This window comes from Zootoca vivipara, chromosome 7 (genome assembly GCF_965207765.1).
Source record: "Zootoca vivipara chromosome 7, rZooViv2.hap1.1, whole genome shotgun sequence".
Classification (NCBI taxonomy): Eukaryota; Metazoa; Chordata; class Lepidosauria; order Squamata; family Lacertidae; genus Zootoca; species Zootoca vivipara.
Window position 1 is genome coordinate 68,602,701 of NC_142590.1, and position 22,099 is coordinate 68,624,799.

Consider the following 22,099-nt stretch of genomic DNA (forward strand, 5'->3'; position numbering starts at 1 on the left):
AATTGTGAACATGAGGTTTTATTATTTGTGTTACAATCTAGACACTTTGTTTTTATATAGCTCTACTTATTGTAGTAACAGGACAACAGTCATTTGTCCCATCAATGATCCAGCAAGTGTCATCAAGTGGTAGGCAAGGCTCAATGCCTCCTTCCCATTAGCACTGTGGCTTTCATGTGGCTCGGTCTGGCAATTTCCCCCCAGGTCAAATAGACAAGGAAATAGTATACTATTTATCAATACAAACATATTTTCTGGCCTGCAAAAATGGTGTGAAACACCATGGTAAGTGATGGGGAAAGGAGAGTTGGTATGTGTACTTAAGGAGAGAGGAGTGGGAGCAAAGTTAAGAGAGAGTACTAGCTGGCTGTGATCTAATTGTGTCTGGGGCATTTTGGCAGCAATGTTCTATAGCTAGCCCTGATTTCTCAGCATTCTGTAGACTGCACTGAAAACCTCAGCAGTGACAAGCACACTATGTAGTAGCATCTCTGAAAGTGCTCTCCAATCATTTATTGAGCCTATAATTCAACTAAAAACTTGTCACTGAGGTTTCTTTCTGATGCTGCTTTTCTGAGTTACTTCTACATCAGCCCTATTTTTTAAAAAAGAGTTTTCACCTGAAGAGTGACAACACTTGGGGTTCTAACTTAACAACTAACACAAACACAGAATGAATTGTTGGTAAAGTTACTTCTTTAATTATCTTCTCTTTATTTCTGCATGGGATGGAGGTGTAAATTGAAAAACTGGCATTGCTTTGTGAATTAAAAATATTTCTTAAAAGAACTGCTAGCAAATGCAAACCTTATGTTCAATTGAAAGAGAAACAAACTTGGTTCAGTTGTGTAGGAAACAAAAATGTTAAACCTACTTAATTTGTTCTACTTGCTGATTATTTTTCTTCTTCCTTGGAGGTTTCTTCTTCTTGGGTTTATTGGCATTCTGATTGTTCGGTTTGCTGTTCACACCAAAATGTCCTGCAGATATATCACTTTGCAGCAAGTTTACCAACAAAGGGCTTGTTATTGTGACATCCTTGTTGACAGGAAAACCTGGGTTTTGTCCACAGGAAATCTGATTCCCATTTTGAGCTCCACTAAAAGGAGTACTAAAAGGCATCCCATGCCCAGCAAAATGGCTCCCTGGTGTATTGTTGTTTCCCTGCATCCCTTGCAAGTGGGGAGGCACCATGTTTCCTTGTTGCATAGAAACATCAGGTAGCATTTGTGTCAAGTTCACATCACTGTTTGTAGTAGTGGTGGTATCACCCAGTTGCTGAGACATGTGAGGGTTAGTTCCTGTGGGTCTCAGAACTTGTCCTTGAATCCCCATAACCTGAGAAGGATTGCTGTTCACAGGGCCTTGCTGGGCCATCATCTGTCCTGTGAATTGCACCATGTTTCCCTGCATATTGGGGGTTGGTCCTCTCATTATTTGAGCTGGCCCCGTCATAACATTGGACTGGCTTTGAGCACCGAACGGCTGTTTATTTCCTTGCATCTGATTGGTCATCATCTGCTCCATCATTGAATTTTGCTGCAGCAACACCTGGCCTTGCGGTCCCATCATCTGATTATGTGCAGCCATCATCTGTTGGCCTTGCTGGGGAATCATCTGCTTGGGTGGTGTCATCCTTTGTTGTGATGGACCAAGATTTTGGTTCTGAGATGCTACCATCATCTGGCCCTGTGGCATGAGCTGAGCTCGAGAAAGTATCATCTGGTTTTGAGGATTTAGAGATCCCTGAGGCTGAATGTTCACCATCTGTCCTTGGGAGGACACTATTTGTTGGTGCATCCCCATTAGCTGAGATTGTGGTCCTTGTGGAGGTTGTCCCTGCATGCTGCCCATATTAACTTGTGGAACTCCACTGGTACCTGTCTGCTGGTTGCTCATATTTCCATGAAGACCCATTAAGTTGGTCTGCATCATATTTGATGGGCCATGTTGAACTTGCATCTGATTCTGAGGAGGACCATTTCCTTGACCACCTTAAAAATTTTAATAGTTCAGGTTAGACAATTGTAAACTGAATTGGTATAAGAGCATGTAAATTAATAAACTAGTCTAGAAAAATTTCTCTGTGTTTAACATTTACAATACTGTACTATCAAAATTCCTATATTTGAAACATGGTCTGAAAGTAATTGTGAATGTTGGAAATCCTAATAATTATTCTCTAACATTTCTGCCAATAATACATGATCAGAACGTGCAAAAGAAAGAGGTAACAGATCAGTGGTGGAATATTTTCAAAGCAAATAGAAGTTAACACCATAATATATTATTCAACAGTCATATTTAGAATCTTTTACTGAAAGGCAAATAGGGTTTTATAATGTTTCCAGGGCATTGTCTACGAACAAAATCTTTTTTACAAAAGGGTGAAAGGTTCTAATTGGTCTTCCCAGTGTTTCCCAAGGCCTCTATTGCACCTACCTTACCTAAGCAGCTGTTTACTGTCTCCATAACAGTAAATAGAAGGAGGCAATTTTTCAAAATGGCACTAAATTCAGATAAACTTAACTTTTGAAGTTGACAGTTCTGTGTCATTTAACACAGCAGTCACGTTTCTACACATACAAAAATTACTACTATTGAAAATACAACATTATTTGCCAAGTAATGTGGATTGTATCTAATGATGGCTTTGTGCTTGCACAAGGTAAGGCACCTGATTTTCACCAATCCCTCCTACGCTCCCCACTACCACTCCCAAAAAATTTCCCTTGAAGGTTAAGGGCCACTCAAGATTGGATATGGCATAAAGTGCTAAAATTACTCGAAGCTACGAACATGAGTTTGACCAAACTACGGGAGGCAGTGGAAGACAGGAGTGCCTGGCGTGCTATGGTCCATGGGGTCACGAAGAGTCGGACACGACTAAACGACTAAACAACAACATTGGCAAAAACTGAGTGTGTCACCTTGTACTAGCAGAAGCAGTCCTAAACCACTACTCCATAAATGAGAAAAGCAGACCAATAATATATTAAAATTCAGCTACCAGACCTGTGTGCTGCACGCTCTGACTTGTTTGCAATTGGGGTGTTCCACTATTTGCAGGTGTCCCTGGTGCTGTAGAAGGCACCTGACTTTGCATGAAGTTCTGATTTGCCTGTCCTGCAGGAAAGCCAGGTGGGAGACGCTTGGGCATTCCTGGACAGAAAAATAACTTTGTTTATTAATTGCATTCCATAGTAATATTGATTAATATATTATTATCATGATACAGTCAGATGGAAGTTAAGATGATAATAAAGCAGGAAAAATGGGGGGGGGGCTGTTTGCCATCAGGGGATTTTTGCTTCTACTAGCTATGTTCCACCCTCCAGCCCCAGCAGCCTTAATAAGTGAGCAGCAGCCAGAAGAAATGGAGTGGGTGGTCTTGTCTTTTGACTCTATGTATGCAAAGGTGTGTTTTTTTGGATAAGGGTGTTAATAGTTACTACTGTTACAGTGAAACCTCGAGTTGCAGACGTAATCCGACCCGGAGGCACGCCCACAACTCGAAGCGTTCACTTCCAGAAGCATGCGATTTAGTGCTTCTGCTAAATACCGTTCTGGTACTTCCAGGCTGCCGCGGGACGCAACTTGAAAAGACGTAGCCTGAAGCGGACACAACATGAGGTATGACTGTATTAGCTTTAGAGATACTACGGAATATTATTTAGTCTATTAGTAAAGTTTGTGCTAATTTAATTTAATTTGATAATTTTTAATAAATTAACTGCTGAAACACAATAGGAACATTGTAATTTTAGTTATATATTGTCGTTATTGTATTATTGTATTCCGACTGATTTTCGGCAAACCACTCTAAGCACAAATCTGTGAAAATTGTGATGTATAAATAAACTGACTATGGACTCAATGAGTATGTCAAGTCATGAGAGGCTTGTTTGCCCAACCTAGACAAAAAAAGATTAGAAATGATATTTCACTATCATAGAAAGAATAACCATGTTTGGACAAACATATCACTGCTTAATAACAAGCTTTTTAACTACACGTGCAGCCTTAGGCATGAGCAAGAAAATAAACCAGGAAGACTTTAACAGACTAGTTTTCCATTTTGTCCAAATTGGGAAATTATGGTTAACAACTTCAGAACAAGCTAGGATAAGGAACAAGCTAGGATAAGGAACAAGCTAGGATAAAATTAAGCCCAGGGCTGAATATCCTGGCTTGTTCATTTGAAACAGAAAACTAGTTAACAAAAAACTCCTGGTTTGCTCTCAGAATGAAGGGAGGAGTAAAGCAGCTGCATACACAGCCAAAAGGCTACATATCTCAGCTTATTAAACCCAGAAATGAAAATCAAACTCTTCTACTAATTGTTTATTGATTGATTTTATAAATAGGAACTTTCCCTGACAGTTTGATTTTAAATTATTGCTCATGTATCCACATGAGCAATAATTTAAAATCAAACTGTCAGGGAAAGTTCCCATTTATAAAATTATTTGAGCACTGTACAATTGGCTTAAGAATGTTGAGGTATCTCCTCCCTTGGAAGATTTCAAGCAAAACATGGCCTGTTAGGAAAGGAATAGAGATTTACAGTATTTTGTCTCAAAGCACTGGTTTGGGCAAGGTGATATTTCTTCCAACTTTTATAGTAATAGCAAGGCAACATACAAAATATATAAACATGTGCAACATGTCCAGGAAAAACAATGGCAAACATTATTCAACAGTTCAATTCTTTAAAACATCAACAGGAAATTCACATGGTGTTGCATATTAATTCAGTGTTCATAGGTAACTTATTAATTTTCTATGAAGCCTAGGAAGAAATATTTTGCAATAAAATGATTACTTACCTCCTAGCCCAGGATGTAAGCCCTGTGGACCCTGGTTTTGCTGTTGCATTACCATGAAGTTTGGAGGTACATTCCCCTGCTGTACCATAGGATTACGGCTAGGAGAATTAATAGGCTGTTGGAACCCCTGGGGGAGAGAATTATTCTGGGGAGGCCTTGGTCCCATCTGTTGCTGTGCTTGGTTAACTGTTGGGGAGGATGCAGGAGATCCTTGCTGAAAAGAGGAGGGAGAGGAGGCAGGAGATTTGTTGGTCAGGTGGGGTTGTTGTAGTGGTGTAGGGACCCGTGAAGGCCCTCCCTGAAGATTCTTCATCTGAGGAGCAGTAAATTGGCCAGAGTTGTTCATCTGAGGAAAGTTTGTGTGTGCCTGAGAAGCTTGTTGGCTTCCAAAAGGGTATGGGGGTGGAGGATGGGAGGGTGTTTGTACCGTTGCCAAAGATGGTCTGACTTGGAGTTGCTGCTGCTGCATTTGTCCAGGCAAAGGGCCCTTTTTCCAGCCCTGGTTAACTGTCAATGTGCCCATTGTGCCTTGCGATGGAGGAGGCTGAACTATTCCAGAAGGCACCTGGTTCCAACCAGGAGAAACTGGAACCTGAGTTGGGGTTGTGAACGAAGGACGAATACCCTGTTGTGGTTGCTGGTGCTGTTGAGGAGGGCGTGGCTGCAATTGTTGCTGTGGCTGCATCTGTTGGAAGTTGGCTGGGTTTATTTGCCTATTAACAGAAACTGGCTGTACTGAATGGAGCTGAGGCACTACAGATCCAGATGGATGATTTTGCTGTTGGATAGCTAGCCCTGACAAAAGTGGATCCACTGAATCTATAAAAAGAAATGGAAAAGAAACAGAAACATTGTCTGTAGTTAGTGTAGTAATATTCAGAGGAACAATCATTCTCTTTCTGTTCCTCACAAGCATACGCGCACACACACACACACACAGAGCTCAGGATATTTCTCAATAATTTTTTACCACACTTCACATATTTTTGTGAAAATCATTTTGGGAGAGATGAGGACTAGGCAACAACAATGAAATCCGCAATAATATTTGAATATTTAAAAAATGCAGCTCATTCCATGCACAGAACTACAGTAGTTAAGAGCTTGGGTAAATATTTTAGAATGTGTTTCCAGATTAATAAGCAGAAACTATGGGAAATAAAAAACAAATTCACATTTCTCCAGATATATTTATCCAAGTAAGATCTAAGCTGATTACCTGACTGAGATGTTGGACGAGGTGTTCTAGGTTGCAACTCTGTGTTAGCTGCACTTGTCAACATAGATGATGATACATTCCCACTTTGCTGCATCATCACAGTTGCAGGATTGTTTATTCTTATTAACCCTAGAAACATAACCATATTTTTCATTGTGCAAAGATGCAAATCGAAGTACAGCATTGCACAGAATGAGAAAAGCTTCAAATCCTGCACTGAAATTTTGAAGTTGTTTTTGTTCGGCATATTTATTTGATTTTTGAAAATATATACAAGAAAGCAGAAATTCTAACCAAACTGTTGTCTCTGTGGCAAAAGCCACTCCCATGTGGATCAATAAAGGAGAGTGAATTGCTAAAGGAAACCATACTGTAGATATCTAGTGTGTTGTATTGGCCAGAGGCTTGGAACAGAAGCTGGGAGACCAGTGTTCAAATCCCTATGCTGCCATGTAGCTTGAAAGGTAACCTTGGGCCAATCAATTTCTCAAAGGGTTGTTTTGAGAATAATATGGGAGTGGGGGAACAATGTATGCCACACTGAACTCCTTGGAAGGGCGAGATAGAAATGTAATGATATGTATATGAATGCTAGATCATAGAAACAGGAACACATTACAAATAAGAGTATCAAATACATATGCTAAGATATGTATGACCTTCACTGTTCTCTAAAAAGGGAGCATGGCCAACCTTGTTCCAGAACACCAATAAGCAATTTAAGAACCAAACCAAAAACAGCAACAAATCCACGGGTACTGACCCTCTGTCTTCCAGTTCTCTTCATGACTTATTAAGTTAGTATCATAAAAAAATTCTCCTAAGAAGTGTTTCTTTGTCTATATTATCTGCTTTGTCTTCCTGACTCTAATTTTTCTATTGAATTTTACATACTGTATTATTCAGCTTTCTTTTTGTGTTTGTCATTATCACTATTATCAGTGGCAAAACAAAGCCAATTCATTTACTTTTTAACTGAGTCCAATGGGTGAAATCTGACATTGTGCAAAAAGATTTCTTCTCAAGCAATGGGACATTCTCTTTCCCTATTTTAAAACATTCCTGTTTTTAAATAAAAATCAGGACCCTCAAGAAAGACAGTTACACAGGCTTCTAAACACTGATTACAAAACTTCCTCATTAGAAGTTAAATTATATATTATCTCTGAATGGTTATAAGAACAGCATCTATCCTTGAAGGGAACTTTGGAAAATCTGCCATGTAGGATCTTAGACCAGGCTTCCTCAACCTCGGCCCTCCCGATGTTTTTGGCCTACAACTCCCATGATCCCTAGCTAGCAGAACCAGTGGTCAGTGATGGGAATTGTGATCTCAAAACATCTGGAGGGTCAAGGTTGAGGAAGCCTCTCTTAGAGGATAAAACATTAAAACAGGCTTAAAAAAACCATTCTTCTATACTTAAGTTATAGTAAGAAAATTTGCACATAGCAAAAAATTTTTAGCAGTCTATAAATGTTTCAAAAAAAACCCCCAAACAATCATGCCAAAAACATGAAAAATCAAGAAGTGAAAAGTATTTGGAGTTGTATGAAAGAACAGTTGCATATTTCACAAAGTAACGTATCACTAACTTTTAAAAAGCTGAACTTGCCTTGGTTTCCTGGTATGGGAAAGCCTGTCTCCATTCGTACTGAGTTGTTTTGTCGAATAGGCCCATTAATCCTCACATCTTGGCCTCGGTTTTGAGCCAATGACAAATTGATGGCACCTTCACCTGAAAGCAATCATTAACATTCAAGTCAGAACATAAATATTGCTTCAATATGGCAGGGCAGGAAACTACAAAGTAGCATTTAAAAAGGGCTGTTGAAAAGTGGTATACTGTACTGGATTCAGGTCAACAACATGCATTTAAAACAAACAAATAAGAGGTAATAGAGCTTGCACACTTCTTGGCTTTCCTTAAAAAGTAACTTGAAATATTAATATTGAGAGTTCATCTGCCACCCTGGGCTCCTTTGGGAAGAAGTGTTGGATAAAAATTTAATGAATTTAAAACAAACAAATAAGGTTGTTTATTCTAGTTGCTCCAATCCAGCAATTTTTTGTGGATGTAGATGCTATGATATGTATGTTGAGATTTCCTATTCATTTTAAATGGAGAAAACAATCCATGCATGTATTTCTTCTCTGCAAGGATATTCTTTCCTTGCAGCCATGAATGAGACAGCTAGAAAGCAGAAATATTCTTATATTACCAGAGCAAAGCAGCTGTTATTCAAGTACAGCTTCATCTTATCATTCTTATCAATGAAGCAGTGGGGAAATATGCAAAACATAAGCAATAATAATTTGGATCTGCCAGACTAGCATTTTCAAGCGCATGTGAAAATTAGAAGCAGTATGTAAAAAGTCAGAGGCTGCCATCATTTAATGCCATTTATCATGTGAATTCTGGTTATTATATAGCTGGTTTTACCCACTCTCTCTAGCAACCACAGATGACATGGAGCAGGGGCACGGAAGCTGGCTATTTGATGGCCAGAATTCACGAGGCATGTACTGCTAAATGAAACAGCTGGGAGAAGGGTACACACATTACACATACGAAAGTGTAACATGTAATTTATCCCTGAGGCAGAATATCAGGATGCCAGTGAGGTACAGTATCCTATTATTTAGTACTCAAAAAGCTAATGGAAATATTTACTTTTCAAACACTGTGTTTCTTAAGTATACTATACAGTTCAGGAACAACTGCAAAATTATTTTCAGCTACCTTCAATTTGAACTGAGAGAATTCCCAAGTCTCTAAGTTGTTGGTTGTTATTCTGAGCCAGCAATCGTAGTCGCTCAGCTGCTTCACGAGGAATATTGAAAGTGACACGTACACTGTTCCAGGGTTCCACCTTCTTCAGTTTTAACTTTTCAGATTCTTGTTAAAAGGAGAAAAAAGAAGACAAACTTGTTGAACTACTACAGAGAATGTACATGGTTACTCAAGTACAATAACTGATATCAATATGTAATAGTAACTCTGAGCTACTTCACACAAGACATTTCAACTAGCAATTCAAATGTACAGTGGTACCTCTGGTTAAGAACTTAATTCGTTCCAGAGGTCTGTTCTTAACCTGAAACTGTTTTTAACCTGAAGCACCACTTTAGCTAATGGGGCCTCCTGCTGCCGCCGCACCGCCGGAACACAATTTCTGTTCTCATCCTGAAGCAAAGTTCTTAACTTGAGGTACTATTTCTGGGTTAGCTGAGTCTGTAACCTGAAGCATTTGTAACCCGAGGTACCACTGTACACTGTACACTTCAGGAAGAAGAGTGGGATATATATTTTTTCACTAAAAATAACTAGTAAAAAGTCTGCAATATTCTAGAGCAATTTAACTTTAAATAAATGCATTGCAATCTTACATGTCTAAATCTAATATTTAAAAGTCAATTAAGCGATCTTTCATTTAAAAAATACAAAAGAGTGAAATACCCAGGTGTAAAAGGCCAGGAACATTGTTCAAAATTATGTCCAATTTCTGTTTGAAGTCATCATCATCAAGATTGCCTTTAAAAGCTACAAAGATTGTGGAATCTTCACAAGGGCTCTCATGTTTAATATCATCTTCCTCTAGTCCAGAGTCAAGATCCACATCCAGGTCTTCCATGGTTGAAGAACACGATGAAGTGTGGTTATCTTTTAATTTAGGCATATCACCCCAAACCATGACTATGTAATTTGGTGCAGTGGAAGTTAATCAGGTATTAAGACAAACCTATAAAAGAAAAAAAGTTTAAAATATATTGTTTATATATACATTCACAATTTTACATCTATACAAGCACAGCTTATTGTTAAAACTGTTTCTATTTTGTTCTTACCTTGTTTAGATCTCAAAACGTATTATGTTCATAAGGTGCTTACATACAAACTGAGGCTGAAATGAACCCCCCACCCCCTAAAATAATAATAATCAAAATCACCACCTCAAAATTCTCTCAAAGGAGTCTGTGAGAGTCCCAATGACTTTCTCAAAACCCATTTCATCACTCTGCCCCCCAAGGAAAGGAAATTATTTAGCAATTTTAATGGTGGTGGGAAAGCATACTATGGAGGGACTGATACAGGATTTGTCTTCTTATTTTTAATAATTCTAAAATTCTAAAAAAGCCCCATCAGAATGAAACCACAAGGGTATCGCCTGTGGTTCTTTTAGCAAAGTCACTCCCCATTTTTCTTTTAGAAAAGAATTATGAAATGCATGATAGTTTATCCAGTTAGAGTGTAGTTTTGGTCTAGTACCTGGAAGACCAGGGTTCAAATCCCCACTCAGTTATAAAGTTCGCTGGGTGATCTTGGGCCAGTCACTGCCTCTCAGCCTACCCTATGTCACAGGGCTGTTGTGGGGATTAAAAGAGGAAGGAGAGAATCATGTATGCCACCTTGAACTCCTTGGAGATTAAGGTCAGATGAAAATGCAATAACTAACGAATGAACTAAATAAATATATTAAAAAATTAAGTGTATTTGGCATTTATATACTGCTTGATTGTAAAAACAAAAACAAAAAACTCTAAGCGGTTTTCAAAAATATGAAATAAAACATTTTTAAAAAATCCATTAAAAACAGTTACAACTGAGTATATAAAATCTTTCAACAGTTTAATTAAAATCAACACTTCCTAAAAAATAAAAGATAAAACACACATAACTTCTACATGTAAGGATAGGCTTGCCTAAACAGAAATGTTTTAAACAGGCACCAAAAAGAATACAGCAAAGGTGCCTAATGTCAACGGGCAGGGAGTTACACAGCTTTAGCCAGTAGTCACTGGCACATTGTCTGGCGCTCCTACAGCTGCTGTGAATCACTGCTCCCTAGCAATGGGGCTGCCAAATGCAATTGCTGAGAAACCTCTATTTTCACCACAATAAAAACAACTACTATACAGCTAAACAATACTGAGCAACTACTGTACAGAGCCTAGGGCAGGCATGTCAAACATGCGGCCCTCCAGATGTTTTGGACTACAATTCCCATCTTCCCCAACCACTGGTCCTGCTAGCTAGGGATCATGGGAGTTGTAGGCCAAAACATCTGGAGGGCCGCATGTTTGACATGCCTGGCCTAGGGCTTGCCGATCAGAAGGTCGGTGGTTCGAATCCCCGCGACAAGGTGAGCTCCGGTTGTTCGGTCCCGGCTTCTGCCCACCTAGCAGTTCAAAAGCACGTCAAAGTGCAAGTAGATAAATAGGTACCACTCCAGCGGGAAGGTAAACGGCGTTTCCATGTGCCGCTCTGGTTTGCCAGAAGCGGCTTGACCTGGAAGCTGTACGCCGGCTCCCTCGGCCAATGGAGCGAGATAAGCGCCGCAACCCCAGAGTTGGTCACGACTGGACCTAATAGTCAGGGGTCCCTTTACCTTTACTGTACAATTATTATACCGGTACAATAATACAACTATTAGGGAAAGCAGTGACCTCAGTATCTACGGGATGGTACCCATGACATCGCTGGCATACATACCAAAGCTTTTCTACTTTCTTCAGATGCTGTGCATTTACTGATATAGTACTAAAGGAACAGGTTTTCCTCCCCAGAGAAGGCACCTATTTAGAAAGGCCTTAGCGGATATAAAGTCAATCCAAAGAAACTAATGTTTTCATTTATCACATATTAATACATATTGCTAATAAAAAAGTAGCTTACCTGGAGATCCTGTATCAGAAGCTGCATGACAATTTAAGCTGACCCGGAAAAACTGAGCCATAGGAGGATTCAGGTTGCTGGTCTGCTTTAGCAGACAGTGGGAGTCCAATCCTCTGAAAACTTCAGCTGTGACAAATCTGCAGATGTATCCAGTTAAAATTAATTAAGGGGTGGGGTTGTTGTTGTTTTTGCTCTGAACCAAATCAAGCATGGACATCATTATATTAGTTCCTAAGTGTTTCACCGAAAGTCAACATAATCCTTTAAATATTTTTTATCAACGATAAAAAGTAAAACCATCTTTTTTTAAAAAAAGGATATCCATTCATTGATTTAGTTGGATACAACCCTATATTTGATAGGTTGAGTGTAAAATGAGAGAAGTGATTTTTAAAAAGTTCTTCATTTACACAGGAAAGTCTCCATTAAATTTGCGTATATGGTAGAGGCATATTTTCGGATTAACCATAGGGCTAACATACATCTGTATTATTTAATGTTAACTTAGTTATTAAGAAACATAGTTACAAATAATTTTAGAATGTTAAAAAACAAATAAAATAAATGTTTGTTTGTTTGAGCTGCGCTGAGAAGGAGGTCAGCATGTCATGTTTTATTCCCCTAAGCCAGGGAGAGTTTGCAGAGGCAGAAGTTTACAGAAGGGGTTCTAGAAATCTATTAAATACATACATACATACAGGTAACCAAAATCATATTCTGATAATAAAGTAGTCTCTCCACCCATACTGAGATAAGACTTGGCAAATGATATATAAAATTGGTATACATGTATTTATGCAGCATAGGAATTTTAAAAATCTGAGGCCACTCACACATACTGAACACACAACATTAAGGTTGAATTTTTGCTCCTTTATGCTGATGACTTTATAGCTCATTTAGAACATGAGCCTATGCATGACTATTTACAAGTTAGTTCCACTGAGTTCAATGGGGCATATATGCTTAATGTTTCTTTATTAAATATTATAATTATTTTATAAGGTTTTATCCTATACACACATACCGGTACATCAGTAAGTTATACTTAGCTAAATAAGACTTATTTGCAAATTAACATGACTGGATTAGGCTGCGTTCTATTAAATTCTGAACATCTGACAATCTGCAACTGGCATTTGATAATTTCTGAAATACTAAAACCATTTCATTAGTGAATAATTTTATTTGTACATAGGTGATCTGCATTATTCTCTGCTATATCTGCATAGCAAAAGCTCACACTACAGACATCAATGGCTTGCTAACATTCTAATACTTGTTTTTCTAAGAGGTTGGATACCTGTTAGTCATAACTCCACAATTATCTTAAGTTGAATGACGATCATGTTATCCACAAAATCATACAACATGGTGCCGATCTGGATTAGATTCTGGATGAGGTCCTGTTGCCCTTCCTAGATAACAATAAACCTAAAAAAAATTTCAAGAAGAAGGGGAAAATAATTAACTCTCCACAAGCCTCTCTTTCTTAAAAGAAAGAAAAGAAAAGACATCAGCAAACCACATCTCCTTTCAGCTGTTTGCTATGCTATCACACTCTAGCAACTGGTGAACAAACAAGAGAATTGTGGAAAGCATTGAATTTAGACCTGTGAAAGTTTGATTTGAATCCATGGGGGGGGGGGATTCACGCCTGCTTGCACAATGGGGCTTTTCCCCTCTCCTCCGTAGCCCAAGCTTGGCTGGAGCGGGTAAGCCCCCAGAAGTAAGCATTCCATCTGGCAATGCTTGCACAGACAAGATGTTTGCAAAACCTAGGGTTGACATATCTGGAATATTGCAGTGTCCGGGCGGAAATTGGCAGAGTTGTTTTTTCCGATTTTCCTCAGAAACAGTTCAACAACCTTGCCCTCCCAAAAAAAGCTCAACAACTTTTTTTGAATCCCACACTATGTTCATGTGCTATCTACTCATTAAATTCCAATATATAAAACAATGCCTAACATTTGTTTAAAGAAAGTAAAACCATTTTAGTTTTAGAGTGGAGAAGCAATAGAGGAGCTAGATTTCCCTACCCATAATTCTCTTCTAGTGTCTTTCCCTATAAAGTTTCTAAAAAGTACTTTCCTAAAATACACCTGACAGCTTGGCATATGGGGAATTTTCAAACAAACCCTCTCACATGTCGCAGAAGTAACAAGGGCATGACTGTAAGCCTTACCACAACTAATATGCTCACTGGCCATACCAACCAACAGACCCTAGATTTTCTCCATACTAAAGAGAATGTCACTGATTGTGATGGGGTACTTCAACACCTCTTATAATAAAGTTTCGAACTCCAACAACTAGACCAACAGGGTCACCAAAACTATGGAACATAAAGTAAGGCATAAAGAAAAGTACATATGATTAGCAATACATGAAACCAAAAGATCTCTATTCCCTTTTTACTTACCAAGATGAACTTTCATTGGCTCTTCATTATATGTTGTTTAAAATGGCATTCATTAATCTTAACCTAACAAGCATTTTAGATGACCATGTCTCAGCACACTTTGAGTTTAACCCTAAGAAGAAAAACACACACATGTATAATGTTGCTTATGAAACAAGTAGGTAGCCGTGTTGGTCTGACGTAGTCAAAACAAAATTAAAAAATTCCTTCCAGTAGCACCTTAGAGACCAACTAAGTTTATCATTGGTATGAACTTCTGAAGATGTGTGCATGCACACGAAAGCTCACACCAATGACAAACTTAGTTGGTCTCTAAGGTGCTACTGGAAGGATTTTTTTTTTATTTTGTTGCTTATGAAAGTAACCCTCTGAAAGGCAGCAGCTCTCCAAGTCCTGGTATCTGAGATGCAAGGGGCCGAATCTGGAATATTACGCATGCAATGCATGCTATGTATTGCTGAGCTATGGCACCTACCCTTTACAAGCTATTTGTTCAGAAAATGAGTAAAATGTCCAAATTACACGTGAAGTATAAAATAAGGTATCTAATATGGTTGCCCTTTTTTGGATCCATATAAGGCCAGACAAACACACAAGCAGCTTGACATAATTTTATATCAGGTCATTGGCGCCATAAGCATATCATACTATAATACTTCTGCCAACTACAAAAATAAAATAAAAGGGGTGCCCAAGTTTTCCCATAGATGTTCAGTTCAATCCAAATGGTCCACAACAGATGTCTAACTCTACCCCTTCTCCAAGAAACATTATTCTCCTCCTCTTATATTTATTATCAGGAAAGCCCAGTTCAGTTTACCAACTTTCCTTTATTAGAAAGGCCTAACAAACATACTGTATAGAACTTCTTGCATTCCATGCCTTTGTATTAAAGTGGTGGTGTGGACAGACTGGCATTGTGCCCAGCTCAAAGTCACTACAGATGGAATTGGGCCACTGTCAGAATCATTGTGTCTGGTCCTATGAGATCCTAAGCTGAGATACATAGCACCTTATAAGTTCAGGCAACCTCCACCATTTATTTTGACAGTGTCAATCTGCTAAGGGGGTCCAATATGATTTCATTTCAAAAGAACTCCAAGCTCACATAAACAGTCTCTCTCTCACACACACACAAAAACCCTATTAGGGTACTTTGGACCTCTGTGACAGAAAATAACCTCCAACCATTCTGTCTCTTTATGAATTCCCAACTGTGCCCTAAGACTCTTTTTTCCATGATAGTAAAACAACCCAATATGTCCCATACATGTTAAGTTGGCAACTACAAACAGGAAACAAACAGAGCAGCTTTCTCCTCCTATCACTTCCTAACTCTAATGGGCATGCAGAGACAGAACAGTATGTATCTGGTCCTCCAGATATTGCTGAACTTCAACTCCCATCAACCTTAGAAAACATGGCCAATTACCAGGGGTGGTGTGAGTTACATTCAGCAACATATGGAAAGCCATATGTTCCCCACATCTGGCATGTAGCCATCAAGTCATAAGGAACACAAATGATGTAACTCAAAGCAACATGCATAGAATTTCTAGGCAAACTCCCTTCCAAATGTTTACCAGATCTAGATCTGCTTAGCTTTCATAAAACTGCTACAACATGTGCCTTCACACCATGGGCTAGGACCAACATAGCATGCTTTCATGCTTATACTTAACTAGAACTGGCAGATCCTTAAAAACTTAGAATCATAGTTTTGGAAGAGACCACAAGGGCCATCCAGTCCAACCCCCTGCCAAGCAGGAAACACCATCAAAGCATTCCTGGCATATGGCCGTCAAGCCTCCGCTTAAAGGCCTCCAAAGAAGGAGACTCCACCACACTCCTTGGCAGCAGATTCCACTGCTGAACAGCTCTTACTGTCAGGAAGTTCTTCCTAATGTTTAGGTGGAATTTTCTTTCTTATAGAGCCATTGCTCCATGTCTGCTTCTCTGAAGCAGCAGAAAACAACCGTTCTCCCTCCTCTATATGACATCCTTTTATATATATATAAAACTTGCCTATATAGCTGTGTTGCCTGCCAAAACAGGTAGATATAGGTGAGAGAATACGGTCTTCTTGAGAAAATAAAAAAATTCCTTCCAGTAGCACCTTAGAGACCAACTAAGTTTGTCATTGGTATGAGCTTTCGTGTGCATGCACACTTCTTCAGATACCTAGTTCTAGTTACAGGTAGGTAGCCGTGTTGGTCTGGTGTAGTTGAAACAAAATAAAAAAATTCCTTCCAGTAGCACCTTAGAGACCAACTAAGTTTATCATTGGTATGAGCTTCTGAAGAAGTGTGCATGCACACGAAAGCTCATGCCAATGACAAACTTAGTTGGTCTCTAAGGTGCTACTGGAAGGAAATTTTTTATTTTGTTTCGACTACGCCAGACCAACACGGCTACCTACCTGTAACTGTCTCCTTGAGGTTCAGCTAAAAGTGTCAATACAGTAATGTTATACAGTAACTGCATCTGATTTATTTTTTTACTTTTCTGCTTTGTAAATATGAAACATTGTTTCATTAGTCTGAGAAAACAGTAATGGGCATTGAAATTGTAACACCATTCTTGTCAGTGTTAGAAACTCAGATATAGAGTCACAGGAAAAGAAAGTACACCCTCTATGAATTCTGTGGTTTTACATATCAAAACATAATAATAATCTACTATTCCTTAGCAGGTCTTAAAATTGGGAAAATGCAACCTCAAATGAACAACAACACATGAAATCACCCTCATAACTCAAAAATGGGAGGAGATAAAAAAATAAAATGTTAGATTTAAACTTAGTTTTGATTGTTCAATAAGTGTACAAAATTTTAAGAAAACTGGATTACATGGAGTAAAAAAAATCATCAAAAATTTGATATCTTGATATGGAATGACCCAGTAATATAACTGAGATACCCATCACTGTAAGTCAGGACTGCTTGGTCACACTTCTACAGTGGTGCAACAGTAAAACTGCTAGCACATTTTCAAAGCTCGGCAGGGTCAAGGATGATTTCAAATTGCATGTACTAAAGCAGTGATGGCGAACCTATGACACACGTGTCAGACGTGACACGCAGAGCCCTCACTGCTGGCACGCGCCCCATCGGCCCATTCGCGCTGTTGTTGTTGTTGTTTTTCCCCTATTTGTTCTCCGGCTCCTCTTACAGCTTGTCTCCGCTAGAGCTTGTCTCCGCTACAGCTTGTCTCCGCTGTTAAAACCCGCTGTTAAAACCCCGAATCCTTTCTTGTTCTTGCTGGTAGCCAGATATTGGTTTTTAACCCTTTCTGTGCTGTTTTTTTCTGGCGCTTTGGCAGACTATGATTGGGTGTAACAGCGTTCGTTTTTTAACCCATTCTGTGCTGGTTTTTTGGCGCTTTGGCAGACTGTCGGTGCTGCGTGTTAGTTCCAGCGAATGTATTATTCGTCATTTATTTCTGTTCTCTTCCCCCCCCCCAAAAAAAGCGCAGCAGCTTTGGGGCATCCCCCCCAAAAGCAAAGCAACTTTTGCACCCCCCCAAAAAACCCTCCAAAACTTTGGTCAGCAGCTCCCCCAAAAAAGCCCAACAACTCTGGGCACTTTGTGATAAAAAAGGTTTTTTTGGTTTGGTTTGGTTAAATAATTAGTTTTTTGTTTGTTAAATACAGTTATATATTACAATTATACATTTTTTATTTAAACTATAAATATCACAAAATTATGGTTTTTTTCTTGAAGTGACACGCCACCCAAGTTATGCTCGGTTTTTTGGCGAATTTTGACACACCAAGTTCAAAAGGTTGCCCATCACTGTACTAAAGGATTCTCAGAGTCCCATCCAACTCTCTAATTCTATGATTATATGTGTCTATGTATGGGGGTTGCATTTTAAATACGGTAATTTAAAAGGTTTAAAGTAAATTTTAATTAATTAAACTAATAGCCAAAATCTAATAATAATAATAATAATAATAATAATAATAATAATAATAATATATTTATACCCCGCCCTTCCCGGTTCAGAAACAGGGTTCAGGGCGGCTAACAACAAATTTAAAACACTTAATTATGATACAACATAAAAACAGCATAAAATATAGTATAAAAGCATGAATAACAATAAAATTCAAAGTTCAAAAATCAATTTGGGGGAAAACCCATCCAATAAACATTAGGTGGCGAAATCCTACTTGGGCCACCGAAGTCAGGGGAGAGTTAGCTGTGGGGTCCCAGAGCAGGTAATCTTCATAAAAAGGGGAGGGGAAGGGAAGAGAAGGGGAATAAAAGATTAGGCTAAATTTAAATTGAAGGCTAGGTGGAATAGCTCTGTCTTACAGGCCCTGGGGAAGGAGGTTAAATCCTGTAGGGCCCTAGTTGTTTTGCCCAATTTTTTGGAGTACATTAATGTATATTAAGTGTTGATATTCAGTGATGTTTGTCTCAAGTTTTGACATGCACAATGTTTGTCTACCATTGTTGACACTTGCCAAATCTGAAGACATCCATTGTAACACATGTCACAGTGCCAGACAAGTACATTAAACTTCAGGCTAATTTACTTAACTAGATGCTCATTTTAAGGATACAACAAATAAAAATATTCAGGATTTGTTCAAGAGAAGATTTTAAAAGTATCCAGGTCACAAACCATTTACAGTGCTGGATTAAACCCTGTGGAGGCCCCTAGGTACTCAAAATCGGGGTGGGGGGCTCACAAATTAACTCCAATACATTTTTGTAATTTTCTCTCAAGATCAAATCAAATTTATTTTGATCCATTGTCATGGGGCCCCTAAAAGGCATGAGGCCCGTAGCCTGGTGCCTACTCTGCCTATTTGGTAACCCTGCACCGACCACTTAGGGCACAGGTGGACAAGCTGCATCATAGGGGAAATTTGATCAGACACATGGAAAGTAAGAAAAGGAAAGAAAGACACCTGATAACAGGTAAGTGTACAGAACATGAGAATGTGGGGGTTGGGAACTGAACAGCCTTAGCTCTAAGGACCAGGACACTGAACCTGGTGTAGCAAAAGACAAGAAGTCAGTGCATGTAGCATTTGTTTCTAGAGACCACAAAGCAAATCTGGAGCAAGAGTAGCAAGATGGAACTGCTGTAATATAAGATGTGGGTGAACAAATGTTTGGTCAAAGATGCAAGAAGTGAAAGGGACAGATCCTTTAGATATGCAAAGCAGCAACCAGGATTTGGCAAAGACTGCAAAAGGTTAGAGAGGGGGGGAAAGTAATCCCACTATGCGTCTAAAATTTCTTTGTTCTAGGATAACAGTGGGGAATTATTGCAAACTGCTTCAGACATATTTTTCTACACAAATTAGTATACAAAAATCCAAGCATTCAACAGGTAGACTGAAACATGCTACACCAACTTTTTCTAAACATGCAAGTGTGGCCCAATTACAGCTACACAATATACTGTATATTCCTGCATATAAGACTACTTTTTAACCCAGGAAAATCTTCTCAAAAGTCAGGGGTTGTCTTATACGCCGGGTCGTATTTCTTATATGGTGAGTATATCCCACTCTATATTTTAACTGGAAAAGTTGGGGGTCGTCTTATACTCCCAGTGGTCTTATACGCCGGAATATACGGTATATGGGGATGTGGAATCACCCCTGAATGAGCAGTATGAACATTAATGTCTTCCCTATAGGAAAACTTTAATATCTGAAGTGGCCCTACCAGGACCACTTCAGATCTTGTATTAAAGAATGCAAACTAGATCTGTGAGTGACCTATACAGATGGCACATATTTTACAAACAAGTTCTCCTTCAGACTCAAGAGAAAAGGAAGGACAGAAGGTAGAAAGTTGATTGCAAAAAGTGATTTGGAATTTCCAACAGACCACAGAGGCAACATAAGGAGCAGCACCAATCACTTTTAAAGCCAGCTTTTCGCCAATTGGCTTTTTGTTCTCCTACTAGTATTAGTGTGTTGTTACTTTATTCCTTGACTAAACAAAGGTGGGCTATACATTGAAGAAGGCCTTTTCTTTGACATATAAAGTCCTAAATGGTATGGAGCCAACATACATGAAAGATCAACTTGTCCCAAACAGACCAAACTAAGAGGTGTTTTCACTGTGGGAGGCCTTGTTAGCATTTCTGTTGCCCTAGAACAGGCATGTCAAACCTGCGGCCCTCCAGATGTTTTGGCTTACAACTCCCATGATCCCTAGCTAGCAGGACCAGTGGTTGGGGGAGATGGGAATTGTAGTCCAAAACATCTGGAGGCCCGCAGGTTTGACATGCCTGCCCTAGAAGATTCAAGGCATGGCAGCACATGGAAGAGACTTCTTTCTAGTGGCCTCCAAGGTCTGGAACTCCCTCTCCCAATCTGTGCCTGGCACCTATTTTGCACACATTTCAGCACCATGCCAAGGAGCACCTTTTTACCTAACTTTTGGGGATGGCTGAATCTAGTTTTCCCTTTTGTAACTGATACTGTACTGTGTTTTATGCTTTTTTGTGTAGATCTTATCATATTTTTGTTGTAGCCCAGCCCACAATGGGACACATTGTGAAGAATATGTAACATATATGGTATGTATAAATTACACAGTATAATAAATAATATTTGCAAAAAGATATGTGCATCTGCCAAGCCAAAACAAGGATCCTCCTAGCAGTTTTACTCTTTCTCAGTTCAGCTGCTTGCATAATATGTCGTAAGATTCTCACCTTTTGAACTCTCACATACAGCAGCAGAGATACATAATAGCAACAAGGGCATTTAAAATAAATTTATTTGGTATATTTGTATACCACCCTTTAGGCAAACATCTCCCATGATGGTTTACAACATAATGTTTACAATATAGAAGAGTTACATCCATCATAACAGAACCAGAAAGAAGTCAGGAGTTGAATTAATTCATAGAAATGAAAAAAACATTCTGTTGCAAAAATCTAAAACTTAACATATTAGGGAATGTATGAGTGGTGGAACATTTCACAACAAATAAATGGAAAACAGAGGCCAAGCTGAGGGAGAAGCACCAACAAAAAGTACGTACTCTGATGCCCAGTCAATTAGTGTACTATGAAAAACACACATGTGAACAGTAGCATACACACACACACACATATACAGTGGAACCTCGGTTTACGACTACCTCCGTTTACGAACGCTTTGACGAGCGAACGCCGCAGACCCGGAAGTGTTTACATCCGGGTTCCATGGCGTTGGATGCGCAGAAGCGATCTGCGCAGCTTGCGCATGTGCAGAAGCGATCTGCGCAGTGCGTGTGTGCGCAGAAGCGCTCTAGCGGCACTTCGTGCACATGCAGAAGCATGCCTTCGGCGAGCGAGCAAACGCCTCGGCAAGTGAACGCCTCGGCGGAATGGATTGCGGTCGCAAACCGAGGTACCACTGTATATGTATATACTGAAGTACTGTAATACTAAAGTATATTCCAACAAAGTCAATCACTTGTCTGTAAATAAAACTACTTTCCACATTATATTCATTGGGATCTCCACTTAGAAAGGTTCTTTCAGTTCCTGGTCAAACCCATATATTTTGCATCTTAACCCACACAATACATCCAAGTACTTATGTGGGGGCATTGTTTTGTTTTGTTGTAGCTATTTATTTGTGTTTTTATCTTGTGAACCGCCCTGAGATCTTCAGATTAAGGGCGGTATATAAATATAATAAATAATAATAATGAGCCTCTGTATGAAGTAGAGAGAATGAGGGACCCTTTCTACCCTCCATTTTCCTTTACAAAGAGTGCCAATAAAACAATTGCTCATATTAAACCAGTATTTTGCTCAAGTTGCTATTAGGGGTTGTATTTGCTCCTGTAAGGTAATTTCTTTAGACAAAGAGAAGGCATATCAAATTTAAATGCAAACAAAATCCAAAGCTAGAATTCTCTTTCCTGTGTTAAATTTGGCAGCCGTTTAAGTTACACTTTGCCATCTGCAAAACAACCCTCAA

General features: G+C 39.0%; 1 protein-coding gene across 2 annotated transcripts in view; it reads right to left on the reverse strand.

Moving 5' to 3' along the window:
• The window catches only part of NCOA6 (nuclear receptor coactivator 6), a 44,242-nt gene that overhangs the window by 20,082 nt on the left and 2,061 nt on the right, over positions 1-22,099 (reverse strand). Inside the window, exons 2-11 of one of the 2 annotated variants that reach the window (XM_035123919.3) lie at positions 14,146-14,257; positions 13,027-13,157; positions 11,724-11,860; positions 9,507-9,789; positions 8,790-8,945; positions 7,662-7,784; positions 6,049-6,177; positions 4,830-5,648; positions 3,016-3,162; positions 875-1,994 (exon numbers count right to left, since the gene is read on the reverse strand). In XM_035123919.3, coding sequence (XP_034979810.3) covers positions 875-1,994; positions 3,016-3,162; positions 4,830-5,648; positions 6,049-6,177; positions 7,662-7,784; positions 8,790-8,945; positions 9,507-9,741 — 2,729 coding nt within the window. In that variant the 5' untranslated portion in view covers positions 9,742-9,789; positions 11,724-11,860; positions 13,027-13,157; positions 14,146-14,257. The remainder of the gene's footprint in view (positions 1-874; positions 1,995-3,015; positions 3,163-4,829; positions 5,649-6,048; positions 6,178-7,661; positions 7,785-8,789; positions 8,946-9,506; positions 9,790-11,723; positions 11,861-13,026; positions 13,158-14,145; positions 14,258-22,099) is intronic. The other variant, XM_035123920.3, reaches the window with a different exon arrangement.